General features: G+C 34.7%; 1 protein-coding gene across 1 annotated transcript in view; it reads left to right on the top strand.

Moving 5' to 3' along the window:
* The window catches only part of GLIPR1L2 (GLIPR1 like 2), a 44,796-nt gene that overhangs the window by 15,930 nt on the left and 10,353 nt on the right, over positions 1-18,513 (top strand). The window contains exons 2-4 of the mRNA XM_003927814.3: positions 7,248-7,493; positions 9,356-9,459; positions 12,512-12,597. Of these exons, the coding sequence (XP_003927863.1) occupies positions 7,248-7,493; positions 9,356-9,459; positions 12,512-12,597 (436 nt within the window). The remainder of the gene's footprint in view (positions 1-7,247; positions 7,494-9,355; positions 9,460-12,511; positions 12,598-18,513) is intronic.

The following is an 18,513-nucleotide window of genomic DNA, read 5'->3' as shown; positions in this document are numbered from 1 at the left end:
TGGATGACTGGATGGTTTATTTATAAGGGTTTTTTTTTTTTTTTTTTTTTTTTTTTTAGAAAACCTTAAATGATATTTTAAAAGTAAACTGATGCAAAACTAGAATTTGATTTTTTTTTCTCTGTAAAGATGACAACATTGACTTGGGCTACTCTTAATGAGAGATTGTCAAAAGTTTTTTTTTTTGTTTGTTTGTTTTGCTTTTTAAGTAATCTACTTAGAATAAAAATATTGTGTATCTTAAAATAATTTCCTGTGCTTTATGTCAACTTTATTATTTTCCTGATTATTTAAGAAAACCAAGTCTCATCACTTTTGAAAGAGCTAAGGTCCTTAAAAAAAATTATGTTACCCCCATAGTTACTTTTGAAATCTTTTGTCTTATTGATTAAATAGATCTCTTAAGTATTGTTTCATAGCTTTCTAAGATCATATTTAGTCAAGTGTTCAAACCTTTTGAAATTTTTTATGACATTGCTTTTCCAAGATCAAATTCTAAATGAAATCTTAATCTTGAACTGACTTTGAAATTTCCCAGAATCCTAGACTATCTCAAAGGATTTGTTCCTTCACTTTTTTTTTTTTTTAGTTAAAACTAATTAGATTTATTTAATAGGTTAAGTTGCATGAAATGTATTATCAAATACAAAGAACAATGTTAGGCATGGTGACTCACACCTGTAATCTCAGCACTTTGGGAGGCTGAGATGGGAGGATCACTTGAGCCCAGGAGTTTGTGACCAGCTGTGGCAATATGGTGAGACCCTGTCTCTACAAAAAACAAAAGAGCTAACTGGGTGTGGTGGTGCACACCTGTAATCCCAGCTACTAGGGAGGCTAACAAAGGAGGATCAGTTGAGCCCAGGAGTTCGAGGCTTCAGTGAGCCACGATCACACCACTGCATTCTAGCCTGGGCAACAGAGCAAGTCCCTAAGTCCCTTTCTCAAAAAAAAAAAAAAAAAAAAAAAAAAAAAAAGAGAGAGAGAGAGAGAGAGAGATACAAATACAAGAGGGAGCTGACTAAGACCCTCTACTTAACCAAACTGTAATCAGAATTCCCTGAGCCCTCTCTGACTAGGCCTGGGCTTTAGGCCCTGTCTTATGGCCTGCCTCACCCAGTTTTAACAAAAATCCCACCTAGCCCAGTTTAAGGAGAGCCTCAAAGCCTCTGTATTTGATTACTCTGAATATCTGACGAAAATCTTCATCCCCCATTCTTGAGATCTGACTACCCTGACTACCCTTTTGTCTTCAGCAAAAATCCTGTTAGATCAGTGTAGCAAGAACCCTCTCAAACTTGATGTCTCCTCATAGTAATTTTTATTCATTGGCCCCCTCATCCTGCTCCATGGCTGTAAATCCCCATTTACTTTTGCTGCAGTTGGAGTTGAGCCTCAGGTGTCACCCCTGTTGCAAGTCTTCTAAAGCCTTTATTACTGTGTTAACAAGTGTCATGAATATTTTTTCTTTAACAAATTCTTGATCTGCAACTTTATATCCTTCAGCTTATTAGTGGAGATATTCCCATGTAATGAATGGATGGATAAATAAATGAATGTGTAAAAGCATGAAGGGAAAATTAAAAGAGAGAATAGAAAGCAAAGTTCCTAAATCTTACAGATGATGTGGAACTAAAAAAACAAAAAACAAAAAAGGCAGGGGGAGGGGAAATTAAGAAAGAATGGAAGCAAATTTTCTAGAGCTGAGGAAAGACATAAGTGTTTAGATTAAGATAAATGTCAGGGAAAATTGTGAAATATAATATTGTGTGTGCTGTTTATCTTACACAAAGCAGTTATCTTTTCTGTAACTCTCTTTGAGCTAGGCTATTTATAATTTTTTAATTGTAGAAAACTGATTGCAATGTAACTAATTTTGTTCATAGAAATGCAAATTCATTGTGTCTGATGAAATGTAATTGACTATTGCACTGTGGATAAGACCCAGTTTTTGCATTTATTTATGAATAGATTTCAGCACTTCTTTGCAGCATATAATCTTGAGAAGTCTTTGGATTTTTCTTGAATTAGCTATAATATCTTAGTAGTTCCCTCATTAAATAATCACTTAAATAAAATTACTGACACATGGATGAGAGTTATGATTATACCTTCCTTTTAAAAGTATTTTTTATGTTTAGTGCTTCTATGTTTATGGCTGAAGTAGAGGCAGCAATTAACAGCCTAACAACCAAAAAAAACCGAGGTCCAGATGGGTCCAGAGCCAAATTCTACCAGACGTACAAAGAGGAGATGGTACCACTCCTTCTGAAACTATTCCAAACAATAGAAAAAGAGGGAATCCTTCCCAGATTATTTTATGAGACCAACATCATCCTGATACCAAAACCTGGCAGACACTCAACAAAAAAAGAAAATTTCAGGCCAATATCCATGATGAACATAGATGCAAAAATCTTCAGCAAAATACTGGCAAACTGATTGCAACAGCACATCAAAAAGCTTATCCATCACGATCAAGTAGGCTTCATCCTGGGGATGCAAGGCTAGTTCACCATATGCAGCTCTATAAATGTAATTCGCCATATAAACAGAACAAAAGACAAAAATCACATGATTATCTCAGTAGATGCAGAGAAGGCCTTCAGCAACATTGAACAGCCCTTTATGCTAAAAACTCTGAATAAACTAGGTATCAATGGAATGTATATCAAAATAATAAAAGCTATTTATGACAAACAGCCAATATCATACTGAATGGGCAAAAACTGGAAGCATTCCCTTTGAAATTTGGCACTAGACAAGGATGCCCTCTCTCACCACTCCTATTCAATATGGTATTGGAGGTTCCAGCCCGAGTAATCAGGCAAGAAAAAGAAATAAAGGTCATTCAATTAGGAAAAGAGGAAGTCAAATTGTCTCCATTTGTAGACAACATGATTGTATATTTAGAAGACACCATTGTCTCAGCCCAGAATCTCCTTAAACTGTTACACAACTTCAGAAAAGTCTCAGGATACAAAATCAATGTGCAGAAATCACAATTATTCCTATACACAAATAACAGACTTAAAGAGAGCCAAATCAAGAATGAACTGCCATTCACAATTGCTACAAAGAGAATCAAATACCTAGGAATACAACTAGCAAAGAATGTAAAGGACCTCTTCAAGGAGAACTACAAACCACTACTCAAGGAAATAAGAGAGGACACAAACAGATGGAAAAACATTCCATGCTCATGGTTAGGAAGAATCAATATCGTGAAAATGGCTATACTGCCCAAAGCAATTTATAAATTGAATGCTATTCCCATCAAGCAGGCTACCATTGGCCTTCTTCAGAGAACTGGAAAAAAAACACTTTAAACTTCATATGGAAACAAAAGGGAGCCTGCATAGCCAAGACAATCCTAAGCAAAAAGAACAAAGCTGGAGGCATCATGCTACCTGACTTCAAACTATACCACAAGGCTACTCAAAACAGCATGATAGTGGTACCAAAACAGAGATATAGACAAATGGAACAGAACAGAGGCCTCGAAGGCAAAGCCACGCATCTACCACCATCTGATCTTTGACAAACCTGACAAAAACAAGCAATGGGGAAAAGATTCCCTGTTTAATAAATGGTGTTGGGATAACGGGCTAGCCACGTGCAGAAAGCAGAAACTGGACTGCTTCCTGACACCTTACACTAAAATTAGCTCCAGATGGATTAAGGATTTAAACATAAGACCTAACACCATAAAAACCCTAGAAGAAAACCTAGGCAAAACCATTCAGGACTTAGGCATAGGCAAGGACTTCATGACTAAAACACCAAAAGCAATGGCAACAATAGCCAAAATAGACAAATGGGATCTAATTGAACTCCAGGGCTTCTGTATAGCAAAAGAAACAATCATTAAAGTGAACCAGCAACCAACAGAATGGGAAAAAATTTTGCAATCTACCCATCTGACAAAGGGCTAATATCCAGAATCTACAAAGAACTAAAACAGATTTACAAGAAAAAAACAAACAAACCCATTCAAAAGTGTGTCAAGGACATGAACAGACACTTTTCAAAAGAAGACATATATGAGGCCAACAAACATATGAAAAAATGCTCATCATCACTGGTCATTAGAGAAATGCAAATCAAAACCACATTGAGATGCCATCTCATGCCAGTTAGAATGGTAATGATTAAAAAATCTGGAGACTACAGATGCTAGAGAGGATGTGGAAAAATAGGAACACTTTTACACTGTTGATGAGAGTGTAAATTAGTTCAACCATTGTGGAAGACAGTGTGGTGATTCCTCAAGGACCTAGAAATAGAAATTCCATTTGATCCAGCAATCCCATTACTGGGTATATATCCAAAGGATTATAAATTGTTCTGTTTTAAAGACACATGCACACATATGTTAATTGCATCACTGTTTACAATAGCAAAGACCTGAAACCAACCCAAATGCCCATCAATGATAGACTGGACAAGGAAAATGTGGCACATATACATCATGGAATACTATGCAGCTATTAAAAACGATGAGTTTGTGTCTTTGTAGGGACGTGGATAAATCTGGAAACCATCATTCTCAGCAAACTGACACGAGAACAGAAAACCAAACACTGCATGTTCTCACTCATAGGTGGGGGTTGAACAATGAGAACACGTGGACACGGGAAGGGGAGCATCACACACTGGGGTCTGTTTGGGGGGAATAGGAGAGGGACAGCGAGAGGTAGGGAGGTCGGAGAGGGATAACATGGGGAAAAATGACAGATATAGGTGATGGGGTGATGGAGACAGCAAACCACATTGCCATGTATGTACCTATGCAACAATCCTGCATGATCTGCACATGTACCCCAGAACCTAAAGTAAAATAAAAAAATATATTTTAAAATTATTTTTAATGGAGTCCACCAAATGCTAAGCCTAATTAATGAGAAAAGTGCCATACTTAGACATATTCTAGGATAATATATTGAAATAAAATCTTAAAATCTTCATGTTACCTATAAGAGAGTACAAATTAGAGTATGAATTCAGCTTTTCTGGGTAAACAAAGACTAATGGCTAACAAAAATTTTTTGCTTTATCAAAGCACATTTATCAATTTTAATGACATGTTTCATTAAGTATCTCATTAACCGCTTTTTGAAATGTTAGCCTCTCTTTTCAATTATGATTTTTATTCATAGCTGAACACAAGAATTTGGAGGTATGACAATTTATTTGCACATAATCATGGGAAGTAAAATGCTTATATACTTGGAATTGGGAATTAGATTTTGTTGGTTTAAATCCATGCTCCACAATTTACTGGCTATGACACATTTTATACACTTAAACTACATAACCTCTTTGTGTTTTAGTTACTTCCTCTGGGCAAACAGAAATAATAATAATGCCTACCTCCTAGGGTTATTGGAACATTCAATGATATAATACATAAAATACACTTAAAATAGTGACCGCTACATAGTAAGGATGAGGTATGTGAACTATATGCAAAATAAATCAGTTGCAGTATATCCATGGGGCATTGTTTGCAAATGGGAAACAATCTTAAAGTCTATTAATAGTGAAATGGTTACATTTATTATAGACTATTCATGCTAGGGAATACTATGTAAACCTTGTAAAAATTAAGCAGATATAGTTATGTTAATATGGAACTCTCTCTGTACATGAAAACTGAAAGTTGCAGGCCAATATATTATGGTATAATCACAATAGTACAAGGGAAAAAAATCACAAACTACCCATTTAAAACAGACAAGCTTATATTTGAATGTATGTATATGTTTATATTTACAGAGATAGAGAGATTTATACGCAGGGAATTTTTTTAATAGTGGTTACCTTTGGGGAAGGGAAGTAGTGGAGAGACATTCTAAAGGTCTGATATGTTTATTTTCTATATTGTATTTATGTATAATTCGTGGGATTCACTAAGAAAGCTCTAAGGCAAGCTTCTCAGACCTGTAGCTCATGGGCCGCATATGGCCCAGGACAGCTTTGAATGCATCCCAACACACATTTGTAAATTTTCTCAAAGTATTATGAATTCTTTTGTGATTTTTTTAATTAAGTTATCAACTATCCTTGTGTTAATGTATTTTACCTGTGGCCCAAGACAATTCTTTTTCTTCTAATATGGCCCAGGGAAGCCAAAACGTTAGATACTCCTGTTCTAAGGAAATATGAGTACTGGTTTTCAGATGTTTACTTTCAGATACACTGTAATATATGTACTTAGCATTTTGGTTTCACCACTATTTTGCTGATTTTTCTAGTATGTGGTTTTTGTTCTTGTCTTGAACTAACAATTAATTTAATGAGTCTCTACATAATGGTAAAAGCACACATTTCTGGTTATTTCCAGACAGCCAGGGAACAGCATCTTGTGCTATTTTCTCCTATTTCTAGTAACTTGCAACAAACTTTATATGTGCCTTTTTTTGTAATATTCACCAACTACCCCATGTGTTAAAAGTTGTGTGTGTGTGTGTGTGTGTGTGTGTGTGTGTATTCTCTTTCTGTCATCTTTCTGTCTTATTTGTAAATCTTATATAATCAGATATATATAATATATATAATTCTAATACAGCAATTTGAGAACAAAATTTACGCTGACTTAGCATTTTATTCTTGACAATATATTTTACATATAATCAGTACTTAATAACCCCTTAAATGAATAATATTTTAGATTATTATATTTCTGTGTACTAAAAGGCATGAATTTTAAAATATATGCTCTGAGCCAGGCGTCCCCAAACTACAGCCCGCGGGCCACATGCGGCCCCCTGAGGCCATTTATCCGGCCCCCCGCCACACTTCAGGAAGGGGCACCTCTTTCATTGGTGGTCAGTGAGAGGAGCACAGTATGTGGCGGCCCTCCAACGGTCTGAGGGACAGTGAACTGGCCCCCTGTATAAAAAGTTTGGGGACGCCTGCCTGAGCAGACTACAGGTAAGTACATTACATACTTCTGAACAGACTACATGTTCACTTCTTGTAAGAGTATTATCATTTTCATCATCTAACATTCTAAATTTTAATTGCAAATATATCTATAGTCCTTTGTCTCAGGAAATGGTCATTTCATTTTTTATTATCTCAAAGTTTTTACCATAGAAATTTCTCAACCAAGATGCACAAGTACAAAGTTAGAATTGTTCCCTTTAAATCTAATGATAAGAACTCAAGAAAAAATATTTTAGAGTACAAAAAACTCCTTATTATTAACATTTTCTTTTCTTTGTGTTTTGAATATTTTTCAGACTTGGGATGTAGCTTTGTCACGGACTGCTAGAGCATGGGGAAAAAAGTGTGTGTTTGAGCATAATATTTATTTACAAGGTGTACGTATGGCCCATCCTAAATTTTATGGTATTGGTGAAAATATGTGGGTCGGCCCTGAAAATGAATTTACTGCAAGTATTGCTATCAGAAGTTGGTATGCAGAGAAGAAAATGTACAATTTTACAAATGGCAGTTGCTCTAAAAACTGTTCTAATTATATTCAGGTATCTAATTTTTAGTTATTAATTCAAAGACTTCTTAATTGCTTTATGTCTAGTTTTATGTTTCAAATTTGTATATAAATTCAAATGATAAATTATTACATTTAATAAGATCACAATTCTAATCAATCCTCCTAGATCTTTAAAATGTCTACCATCCCATCTATTATGTGACACCAACAATTAAAACATTCCCTTAAATACAGTAAACCTAATCTCCATATTCAAAGATGAAAGTCACTTTCCTAAAAATAATGCACACTGGAAATGGAGGGAAGAAACCAGTAAATAAAAATAATTTATAAATTATTGACTTATGTTTATAAGTAGAAGGTATTTTTTGCACATAGCAGTACACATACTACTACTATATAGCTGATTGATTAAAACATTTGAAATGAAAATTAATAGTATTATTTCCCTGCCTCTGGTTCAATAATCCACCCTCACACTTCAAACTTCAGAAATACTGAAGCACTTTTCATTTCTAATACATAATATTTGTTATTTTACATAGCACATTGTTTAATAATAATTTATTTATATGTCTGATACTACACTGAGGGCAGGGACCTTGCCTTTTCATCCATATAGTCTCAACATAACAACGTGACATTATTTAGGTCTGCAATAAATATTTGTTTCAGTAATCAAGAAGTTCATGCAAGTTTTTGCGTGAACTCCCACATTTATTTAAAAGATAGTTTTTCAGTCAATAGAGTCTGATGTCACTTGAAATTTGTTCATGTTTAACTCATGTCTTTCTGTTCCATGCAATCATACTTCAAATTTTTTTCATCAGTTCTTTTTCTGGTCAGTTTTTTCTTCTAGACAGTCATAGTGATTTTCCACTGACTTGCTCCTATCAACCCCAGCCTCTTTAATATGACTTCAATACTCAGTAAACTAACCAAATCTACTCCCTAACATAGTACTCTGTATTTTTACTCCTTAATTCTAGTCTCCTAGACATTTTTGATTCCTGCATTTGATGTGCTTAACTTCACTTTAACTCTTGCAGATACTATATTCTCTATTCTTTTAATGTATCACCTTTTTGATGTGTCACTTTATTTTTTAAGAATCACACTTTTAAAACCACTAAGGCTTGAGATAAAGAATAAGAGAAAACAAGAATAGCTCCTCTTTCTTGCACAGAGGTTAACAAAACAAAGCAAGTACTTTTTTTGTTCACTTGAAAGTATTAGAAATATTAAAGTTATACAGATAATTTGTTTATCTGGGAATGCCTTTGATTATTCCCATCTTTTTCACTCCAGTTCAAGATCTATTTCTCTTTTATAGGAACTAGCTCTTTTATTTTTTAATGTAAAGGCCAGATTTTGTTTTATCTTGCAATATAATTTTCTTAACAAAGAGAAGGAGAAATGCCAATAGCATTCAATTCTTCTCTACTTTTGTATCTCTTTCTTCTCTACAATCGGATTGTCCCTCTTTTTCTCCCTTTTTTCCACAATTTCCATCTTTTTAAAAACTTTTTCTCCTCTTTCCCATCTTCTTCTCTGCCAATTACCTAGAACTCTCCAATTCAACCAGATGTTGAAAATTGATTGATCAGGCACGACTTCCTTTGGCTCTGAGGCATTATTCTGGATCAACCATGTTCTCAAACAGTTCTTCCTAAGAATATGGTATTAGTAGAGCCTATTGAAGTATTTCTCTAAATACCATGTTGAAAATGCTGCTCTAACTCCGTGGTAACCCTCTATATGTCTCTAAATGAAAATAACTTATATTTCTTGAATTGCTTGGTGAAAAGTTATATGTGAATGGAATATATTATTGTTTATAATATGAAAGAGTAAGTTTTTAATTTTGTGTCTTTCTTGAAAATCTTATTTTAGCTTGTTTGGGACAACTCTTACAAAGTTGGTTGTGCTGTTACTCCATGTTTAAAAATTGGACATATTAGACATGCAGCTATTTTCATATGTAACTACGCACCAGGGTAAGTTACTTAAAATTAATAAAATAATATTAAAATAAATTCAGAATATTTCAAGGTTAAGTTTTTCTAATTTTTAATGTATTTTTGTGTTTTTTTGAACTATAAAATAAATACATCACTTTACACTGAAAAGTAATCAATTTTATAATGAAATAAGTCATAACTTGGACATACTGATTTTACTTATACACTAGCCAAATATTACTTCCTATAGTAACCTTAATTTTAGTATTATTTCACAATATTTCATCTAATTACCATAAGACAAATTATTTTCCAAAATAGTTATTCTAAAATTTGTAGTAAAAGTGGAAAGAAAATTAGATGTGTTGAAATTTATATAGCAAGAATTGTTGCAGGAATATGTCAATTTTGTAACAGGAAGTACACTTTTAATTGACCATGCCTTGGAGATTGCATTATTAAGTGGGGCTAGTCTCATAAAGAATTGTAATATTTGAGAGATTGAAAAGCACTTTAAACATCTTTTAGTCAAGCTATTCACATGTGACTATACCCTATACCTGAGTACCTTCCAATGGTGGAAAATAACTACATCCCAAAATAGCTTTCATTACCTGAGAGCTCTCTTGGAAAGTCCCAAGCTTTCTTACAGGTTGATATAATACTATAATTAATATTATAACTTCCAAATAGGTGAGAAAATATTCCGATTAACATCTTAAATAAAGAATAATAATTGACTGTCTACCAAAATTAAGAAGGAACTTCTGCCAAATAAAATGATTTGGGACTAATCAGAAAGAAAAATAAAAAAGTAGTGATTATTGATTGTATTTCCCTGGCTAAGAAAAACAATAAAATTACACTGTACATCAAATTAAACTCAGAAAGCCCTTTTCTGATTAGAAGTCTTGCTAACTTTGAACATAAACATGCAAAATAAATTTGGAATACAGAGTTGCAAAACAGTTTAGGCTTCCTTTCCTTCTTACACACTGGGAGCATTGGGATACCTATTACAGGCATAAACTTTAAAAGTTACTGCTGATTGGCGTTGCAAATTCAGAGAATTGTACACCAGGGAGGAGGGCATTGGTGGAAGTTTTTCTGGGGCACAAATCCTCATTTATTCACTCAGCGAGTATGTACAGGCTCTGTTCTTTCTACTAACAAGACCCAAAAAGACACCACATTTAGTTTATAGTCTTGGCAGGGAGACAAACATTTTTTAATAAGTGAACACATAGATATATAATATTTTAATTAGACAATAAAATATACTCTAAAAATCAAGCAAGATTAGCAAGTAGAGAGTAACTAGTCTAGAAGATAGAGTAGTCACAGAAGGAGGGTATCATTTGAGCTGAAAACCAGATGTTCTAGGTAGAAGTAAGAGTACGTATAAAAATCTCGGAGATTTGAATGAGTTTAACATGTTTGAGAAAGGAATAACTGTGGTTAGAGGTAGGAATTGAGGTGGAGAGTTAGATGAAACCTAGACCAAATATAATAACAGGTTATGTTAAAGATTTTGGAATTTATTCTAAGTAATGGCAAAGCCATTGGAAGGTCTTAAGCAATTGAGTCACATGATCTCATTTTTGTTTTGAAAAGAACACCTAACAAAAATATTACTGTAGCTGTTGGTAGAGAATGGCATATAAAGAACCAAGAGTGTAAAGAGGAAGTACAATTAGGAGGCTATTTCCTGTTGTACAGGTTACAGACTGGTAATTTGGATTAGGGTTTCAGCAGGTGGATTATTTTTTGAGTGTTAGATAATGAATTACCACAAATGTAGTGATTTTAAAGCGGCACCCATTTATTATTACACAGTTCTGTAGGTCATGAACCCAGGTACACTGTGGCAGGATTCTCTTCCCAAGGTCTCAAAGGCCAAAATCCAGATGTTGACTAAGTATTCACCTGGAGTCTTGGAGAAGTACCTGCTTCCAAGTGCATTCTTCTAGAAAGCCTAATGAGGCCTAACCAAGGACTTAAATAAGTAATGTTTATTTATATAGCTCTCAATTACATAACAGGTAAATAGGCAATCCTGAATAAATTACCATGATTAATGACCTTGCCCCCATTCAAAAGTATCTTTTCTCTACTTGTTTTCTCTATGTTTTTTATCCTAGATCATTTATATAAATTTCCCAATTTATAAGTAGTTTGGGGCCTTTTTTCTCATTTAGCTCTAGGCAATTGATGTAATTATTTTTTACTTCTCTCTTTAGTTTTGTACAATGGATTAAATCAACTTTGTAAACTTCCATTTGTATTTATTTGCTTCTTTATAAATTTATGTGTTTTTCTATATAGATCTCCAAAATAATTCATGCAAATGAGTCTTTGGGACATAGGCATTTCATAATTTTGTAAACTCTACAGGTACTTAACATATCATTTCCGCAGAACTTTTTATGTATTTGTGCCAACCAGAAAGCAATTAATTATAAAACATTCTGTATCATCAATTTTTAAATTTTATTTATTTATTTTAGAGTCAGATCCTTGCTCTGTTGCCTGGGCTAGAGTGCAGTGGCACAGTCGTAGCTCACTGCAGCCTCAAACTCCTGGACTCAAGTGTTCCTCCTTCCTCAGTGTCCTGAGTAGCTGGGACTACAGGCATGCACCATGCCCGGCTAATTCTTTAAAAAATGTTTTTTAAGAGACAAGGTCTTGCTATGTTACCTGGGCTGGTCTCCTGGTCTCAAGAGATTCTCCCACCTCGGCCTCCCAAAGCACCAGTATTACGGGCAGGGGAGTTACCACATTCAGCCTATATTATTCATTCTAAAAAGTTACATTTTGCTGTAAACTAAAATGAAAGGAGCTTTAAAACCCATTCTTACATTTAATTATAATACTTTGTTTCAAGGATGTGGGAATTTGTTTCAGAAAAGACTTTTCTGGGGAAGAACAAAAGGGAAACATTGAATCTCTAATTAAAGTTATTTCCTTAAGTCCATTTTCTTAACTCACCTTTTTAACCGAATTAAAAATTAGTAACTATATTATTTAAAGTACATGTAGAAAATTAAAGCTTTTTCTAACTAAATATTTTCTGCTTTTTTGTTTGTAGAGGAACGCTGACGAGAAGACCTTATGAACCAGGAACATTTTGCACTCGATGTGGCAGACGTGACAAATGCACAGATTTTCTATGCAGTAAGATAAAGAAAATAACTTAAATATGAAAAAAAAATCCATAATGGATTGGACAAGAAAAATAAGTGATTAAACACTGGTTTCTATTGTTATGTTAATATAATTTCTTTGATCAGAATGCTACTGTTATGTTATCAAAGGATAGTTGACACAGTATCATCTTTATATTTTTCTGAACTGCAGAGCCTTGTCTATCTTAACCCTATTCCTTCCCCTGAGGACATACCAGAGTGTCAGAATGAAGAAATGAGAACAACAGTTATACCCTGAAAAAGCTTCACAATTATTTAAACAGCAGCCTATTTGATAATAACTGCTTTAAAGGATAGTATGTGTTCCAAAATATTTATGAAGTAGCACATATTTAATACCATTTTATTTAAGTTTTTCCTCCAAAAAGCTGAAATCTCCTCCAAATATTTAGAAAGTTAAAAGTAGACAATATGGTTTCATCACATTTTTATTTTAGTTTTTCCAAACATGAGAGAATATATTCCAAAAGTATAACTATAGCTGAAATATACAATGCTTAGAGGAATGTGGTAGAAGATAAATTTGGATAATAAGTAAATAGCATATTTTTGGTTTTAAAAACAAACAAACAAAAAAAAGAGACACGGTTTTGCTGTTATCCAGGCTGGAGTGCAGTGGCATGATCATAGCTCACTGCAGTCTCGAATTCTGGGCTCGAGTGATTCTCCTGCCTCAGCCTCCCCAGTGGCTAAGACTACAGGCATGTGCCACCATGCCCAGCTTATTTGTTTTAATTTTTGCAGAGACAGGATCTTGCTATGTTGCCCAGGCTGGTCTTAAACTCCTGGCGTCAAGTGATCCTTCTACCTTAGCCTCCTCAATATATTAAGTTCTTGTGCTAAAGAAAAAAAAAACGAGAACAAAAACTAGTGGACAGTTTTTCTATAACACCACTGCAGGGATGAATCCACCCTCACATTTCTGCTTTTGCTTCACTTGAATCAAGATGCAAATTCTTGCTCTTCCTCTTTTCCTTGTCTTTCTTTTTTCTGAAAAATTCAATCCTGAAGTCACTGGGCAGGTCAGGAGAAGGTAGTTATCTACACAGAGGGGCAGCCAGAGGTGATATGTCAGAGCCTAAACAGGATAACAAAGGATCCACAGAAGATGCAGTGGGCATGGGAAAGAAACCTAAGGAAAGTGATGATGCTGTCCACATAGAAGTGTGACCAAGTGTGGGAAGTCAGAGCCCTCACAGAAACAAGTAACTATCCATACATGAGGTCTGGCTTGGGGTATCAGAGCCAGAGCAGAATAAGATATCCATGCAGGGGTGACTCAGCATGTGGCATCTGTGCCCAAGCAAGGTGAGGAGAGCATCAACATGGGTTGGAAGGGAGAGTTTAAGCCAGTAAGGAAGGCATCCCTGGAGGATGGTCTGGCAGTGGTTGTTTGAGGCCAAGCAGAATAAGTAGAGTCCACATTGGTTGGGCTGAGAAGAGATTTCAGAACCTAAGCCAGTAAAGGGGGTATCCATGCTTAGGGGCAATCACACATGAGGTGTCAGAATGCAAATTAGGTGAGGAAAGTTTGACTGTGGGGAAGATAACTTGACATGGGTAAGGTCAGGGCCCTAGTGGAGTAAGAAATGAATCCACATGTGCAGAAACCCAGAGCTGGGTTTCAAAGTCTGAGCAGGGTGGGAGAGTGTTCAAGCGGAGGGTCAGCTCCTAAACTGCCAGATTAATACAAGACAATTTTTCAGCATAAATATATTCCAAATATTGCATTGGACAGACTTATACTAAGAAAATAATTACTGCTTCCTGAGATTCAAATGTAACCTGGCATCCTTTATTTTTATTTGCTAAATCTGAGTGTCTAAGTTTAAGCAGAGTGCGGAGGGCACCTATGTGTGGTAGGGGTAAAGACAATGATGGGAGATTGGAAGCATACTGGAGGATTGATTAAAAAAAATGAAATTAATTTTGGATAATGGGGGCTAGTTTTCTCACTGTCAGAAATGGAGTATGAATTTGTAAAGGAAAAAAATGGACATGAATCATATGGTGGTGAATTAGAATTAGAAGCATTGGAAATTAAGAATTTTAATAAATAAGCATATATATATGTATCTGTATACATATATATATATATGTATATATACATATATATGCATCTACATACATACATACATATATTTCCTAGCTCTGACAGGGCTCTGTAGAAAGTGACCCCCAAAGCATTGAGCATACCTAGCACCTAGATCTTGATTTCTAAGTTCTAATATTCAAGCAAAGGAATCAGGAGTCATTGGAGAAAAAGCCTGATTCCAGGGATAGGGTAGGGAAAGTATAAGATGAATCCAGAACATATTATAGATGATCAAAGTGAACATCCTTAGTAATGGGAAAACCATACACTACTTGAGAGGATGCAATGAGAAGAGCATAACATGACTTCTGTGGCATTTCTAGGAAAGATGCATAACCTAATCCAATCACAAGGAAGCATCAAATAAGTCCAACTTGTAGATTTGCTTTGAAAAATTAAGATTTGTCTACAAAATAACTGACTTTATTTTCAAAAATGAAGGTCAAAGAAAGAATTAAAAGCATGAACACTAGATGTAATACATGGTTCTGCACAAGACATTTTTGCTATAAAGGGCACTATTGTTAGAATTGGCAAACATTTAATGGAATATGTAGATTAGATGGTAGTGATGTAACTTAATTTCTTGGTTTTGATAATTATATTGTGATTATGTAGATTGTCTTTGTAGCACATGCATAGTAAATACTCTGGGAAGATTAGATATCAGGTTGACAACTTATATTCAAATGGTTCAAAACAAAAGTTACTTGTAAAGTATTGAAACTTCTTTGTAATTAGGAATTATTTCAATTTTTTTTTAATTTCTTAAAAAGGTTATAAAATCTTAGGAACGTAAATCACTCTGGAGGCTTTTGTTATAGCCCAGAGGAGGAAAGAAGTTCATATTAGTTTTTATAAGAGAAATAGAGACAAGACCAATTTGATTAACATTTATAGACCCAAATTAGCAAATCTTGGAGACTGATCTGGTGATGAGAGAAAGAGAGAGCATAAGATAAATGCCAGGACTGGGAACTGTGGCTCTCGCCTATAATCCCAGCACTTTGGGAGGCTGAGGCTGGTGGATCACCTGAGATCAGGAGTTTGAAACCAACCTTACCAACGTGGTGAAACCCCGTCTCTACTAAAAGTATCAAAATTAGCCAGGCATGGTGGTGCATGCCTGTAGTCCCAGCTCTTCGGGAGGCTAAGGCAGGAGAATCACTTGAACCCAGGAGGCAGAAGTTGTAGTAAGCCAAGATTGCACCACTGTACTCCAACCTGGGTGACAGGGTAAGACTCCCTCTTAAAAAAAAAAAAAAAAAAGAAAGAAAGAAAGAAAATGCCAGAATTGGCATTTGGGTGACTAATGGTACAGTCGAAATATGAGTTATATGAAGAGGAGAAGCTACAGAAAAGAGATGATGGGTTCAGTTTTGATCATTATTAGCTTTAGATAACCGTTTAAGATCTCAGTAGAGACCACTACTCAACTTAAGCTATAGATCAGGGGTATATTGAGAATTGTTAGTATATAGATGAAGCTAAAAACATAAAAAAGGAAGCACTCACCTGGGTTGTGCTTCATCTAAGGATGAAATCCTGGGGCAGGGAAACAATGAGAAATACTGCAGGAGAGTGGAGAGAAACAGTGGGAGAAAGACAAGAAGAGACAAGGACATCTGTGTCTTTACGCAACACTTTCCTGGGATTTTGATAGAAGTTACATAAAACCTATAGATAATTGGCAGCGGAATAATGAACATTGACAATATTGAATATTCCAATCCATAAATACAGTTTGTTTTTAATTTGGGGGGTATTCTTTTATCAATGTTTATTAGTTTTCAGAATACAGATTCTGTAAATGTTTTATTAGCATTATTCCTTCATATTTCTTATTTTTGATTTTGTTATAAGTGATATTTTAAAATGTGTCTGTTATTAATTTCTAATTTCATGTCTTTGTGTTCAGAGAATACAATATATAGATTTCAGGGTATTGGCCAGGCGTGGTGGCTCAAGCCTGTAATCCCAGCACTTTGGGAGTCCGAGGCGGGTGGATCACGAGGTCAAGAGATCGAGACCATCCTGGTCAACATGGTGAAACCCCGTCTCTACTAAAAATACAAAAAATTAGGTGGGCATGGTGGTGCGTGCCTGTAATCCCAGCTACTCAGGAGGCTGAGGCAGGAGAATTGCTTGAACCCAGGAGGCGGAGGTTGCGGTGAGCCGAGATTGTGCCATTGCACTCCAGCCTGGGTAACAAGAGCGAAACTCCGTCTCAAAAAAAAAAAAAAATTGTTAAGGTTTATTTTTTGGCCTGAGACATATACTACCTCAGTATATGTTTCTATGGCTGTTTGAAAACAAGTATGTGATTCTGCTATTGTTGAGTGCAGTGTTCTGTAATAAGTTTGATTCTGTCGATTGATGGTATTGTTGAGTCTTTCTATATTCTTGATAATTTTCTGTCTAGTTGTTCTGTCAATTTTTGAGAGAGGAATAGTGAAGTCTCCAACTCTAATTGTAGGCAGATTTTTACATTTCTTCTCTCAGCTCTGTCAGGTTTCCTTTGTGTATGTTGAAGCTCTGTTAAGTGCACATACAATTATAATTATTATGCTTTCCAGGTGAACTCACCATTTTATCAATACGTAATGTCTCTCTTTATCCCTTATAATTTTATTTGCTATAATATCTATTCTAATATTGATTTTTAAAATATCTATATTATTAAATTTCAAGTGAGTTTCTTATAAACAGCATATAATTGTTTTAATCCATTCTGACAATCTCTTCTAATTGCTGTATTCGTATTCAGCCCATATACACTTAATATTGTTATTAGTATGTCTGAATTTAGGTCTACCATTTTGTTATTTGTTTTCTGTTTTTTCCTCCCTGGTTCTTGTTTTTACTCTTCTTTCTATTCCTTCTTTCAGGTTATTCGAACAATTTTTTATATTCCTTTTAACTTATCTGTTGTGATTTTCGTGTATCTCTATAAATTTTTTCTTCAGTCTAACACTCTCCCAGCTGAGCTATTTCGGCCACCTCCTATAAATTTTTTAATGGTTACTGTAGGGATAATGACATGTATACTTATTTTTCATAGTCTATTTAGAATCAGTAGAATCAGTAGTTGACCACTTCAATTGGAATGTAGAAACTTTAACACCATTGGGATCCTATCACATATATCCTGTAGTTGCCTTACATATTTTATCTACATTCATTGAAAACACCATCAATGATATACTTTTATTTTCAACTCTCAAGCATATTTTAAAGAACTCAAGAGAGAAAACAGCTTTTAATAGGCTCTTCCTTCATCCCTCTTATTCCTATATTTTTTCTGGTATAATATACTTCCTATATGAAGAATTTACTTAAGCAATTTTTTTAGACTAAGTCTACTGGCTAAAAATTCCCTTAGAATTTCTTCGTTTAAAAATGTCTTTATTTCTTTTTTATTCTTGCTGCATATGCAGTTCTTGAGAATTTTGTTGTTGTTGTTTCATTTTAGCACTTCAAAAATATTGTGCCACCGCTTTCTGGCCTCAGTGGTTTCTGATGAGAAATCCAGTCATTTAATTATTTGTTTCTTTATAGGTAATGGTATTTTCCTCTGGCTACTTTTAAGATTTGGGGTTTTTGTCTTTAATTTTCAACAGTTTGATTATTACGTTTCTGGTCATAGATTTCTTCTGAAATGCTCAACTTCTTAAATGTGTAGGTTTATATCGTTTTCCAATCTTGGGACATTTTCAGCCATGATCTCTTCGAGTTTTTTTCAGCACCACACTCATTTTTCTTCTGATGACATGAAAGTTAGAGTTTTTC

The sequence above is a fragment of the Saimiri boliviensis genome, chromosome 7 (genome assembly GCF_048565385.1).
Source record: "Saimiri boliviensis isolate mSaiBol1 chromosome 7, mSaiBol1.pri, whole genome shotgun sequence".
Taxonomy (NCBI): Eukaryota; Metazoa; Chordata; class Mammalia; order Primates; family Cebidae; genus Saimiri; species Saimiri boliviensis.
This window is presented reverse-complemented; position numbering and strand designations above follow the sequence as displayed.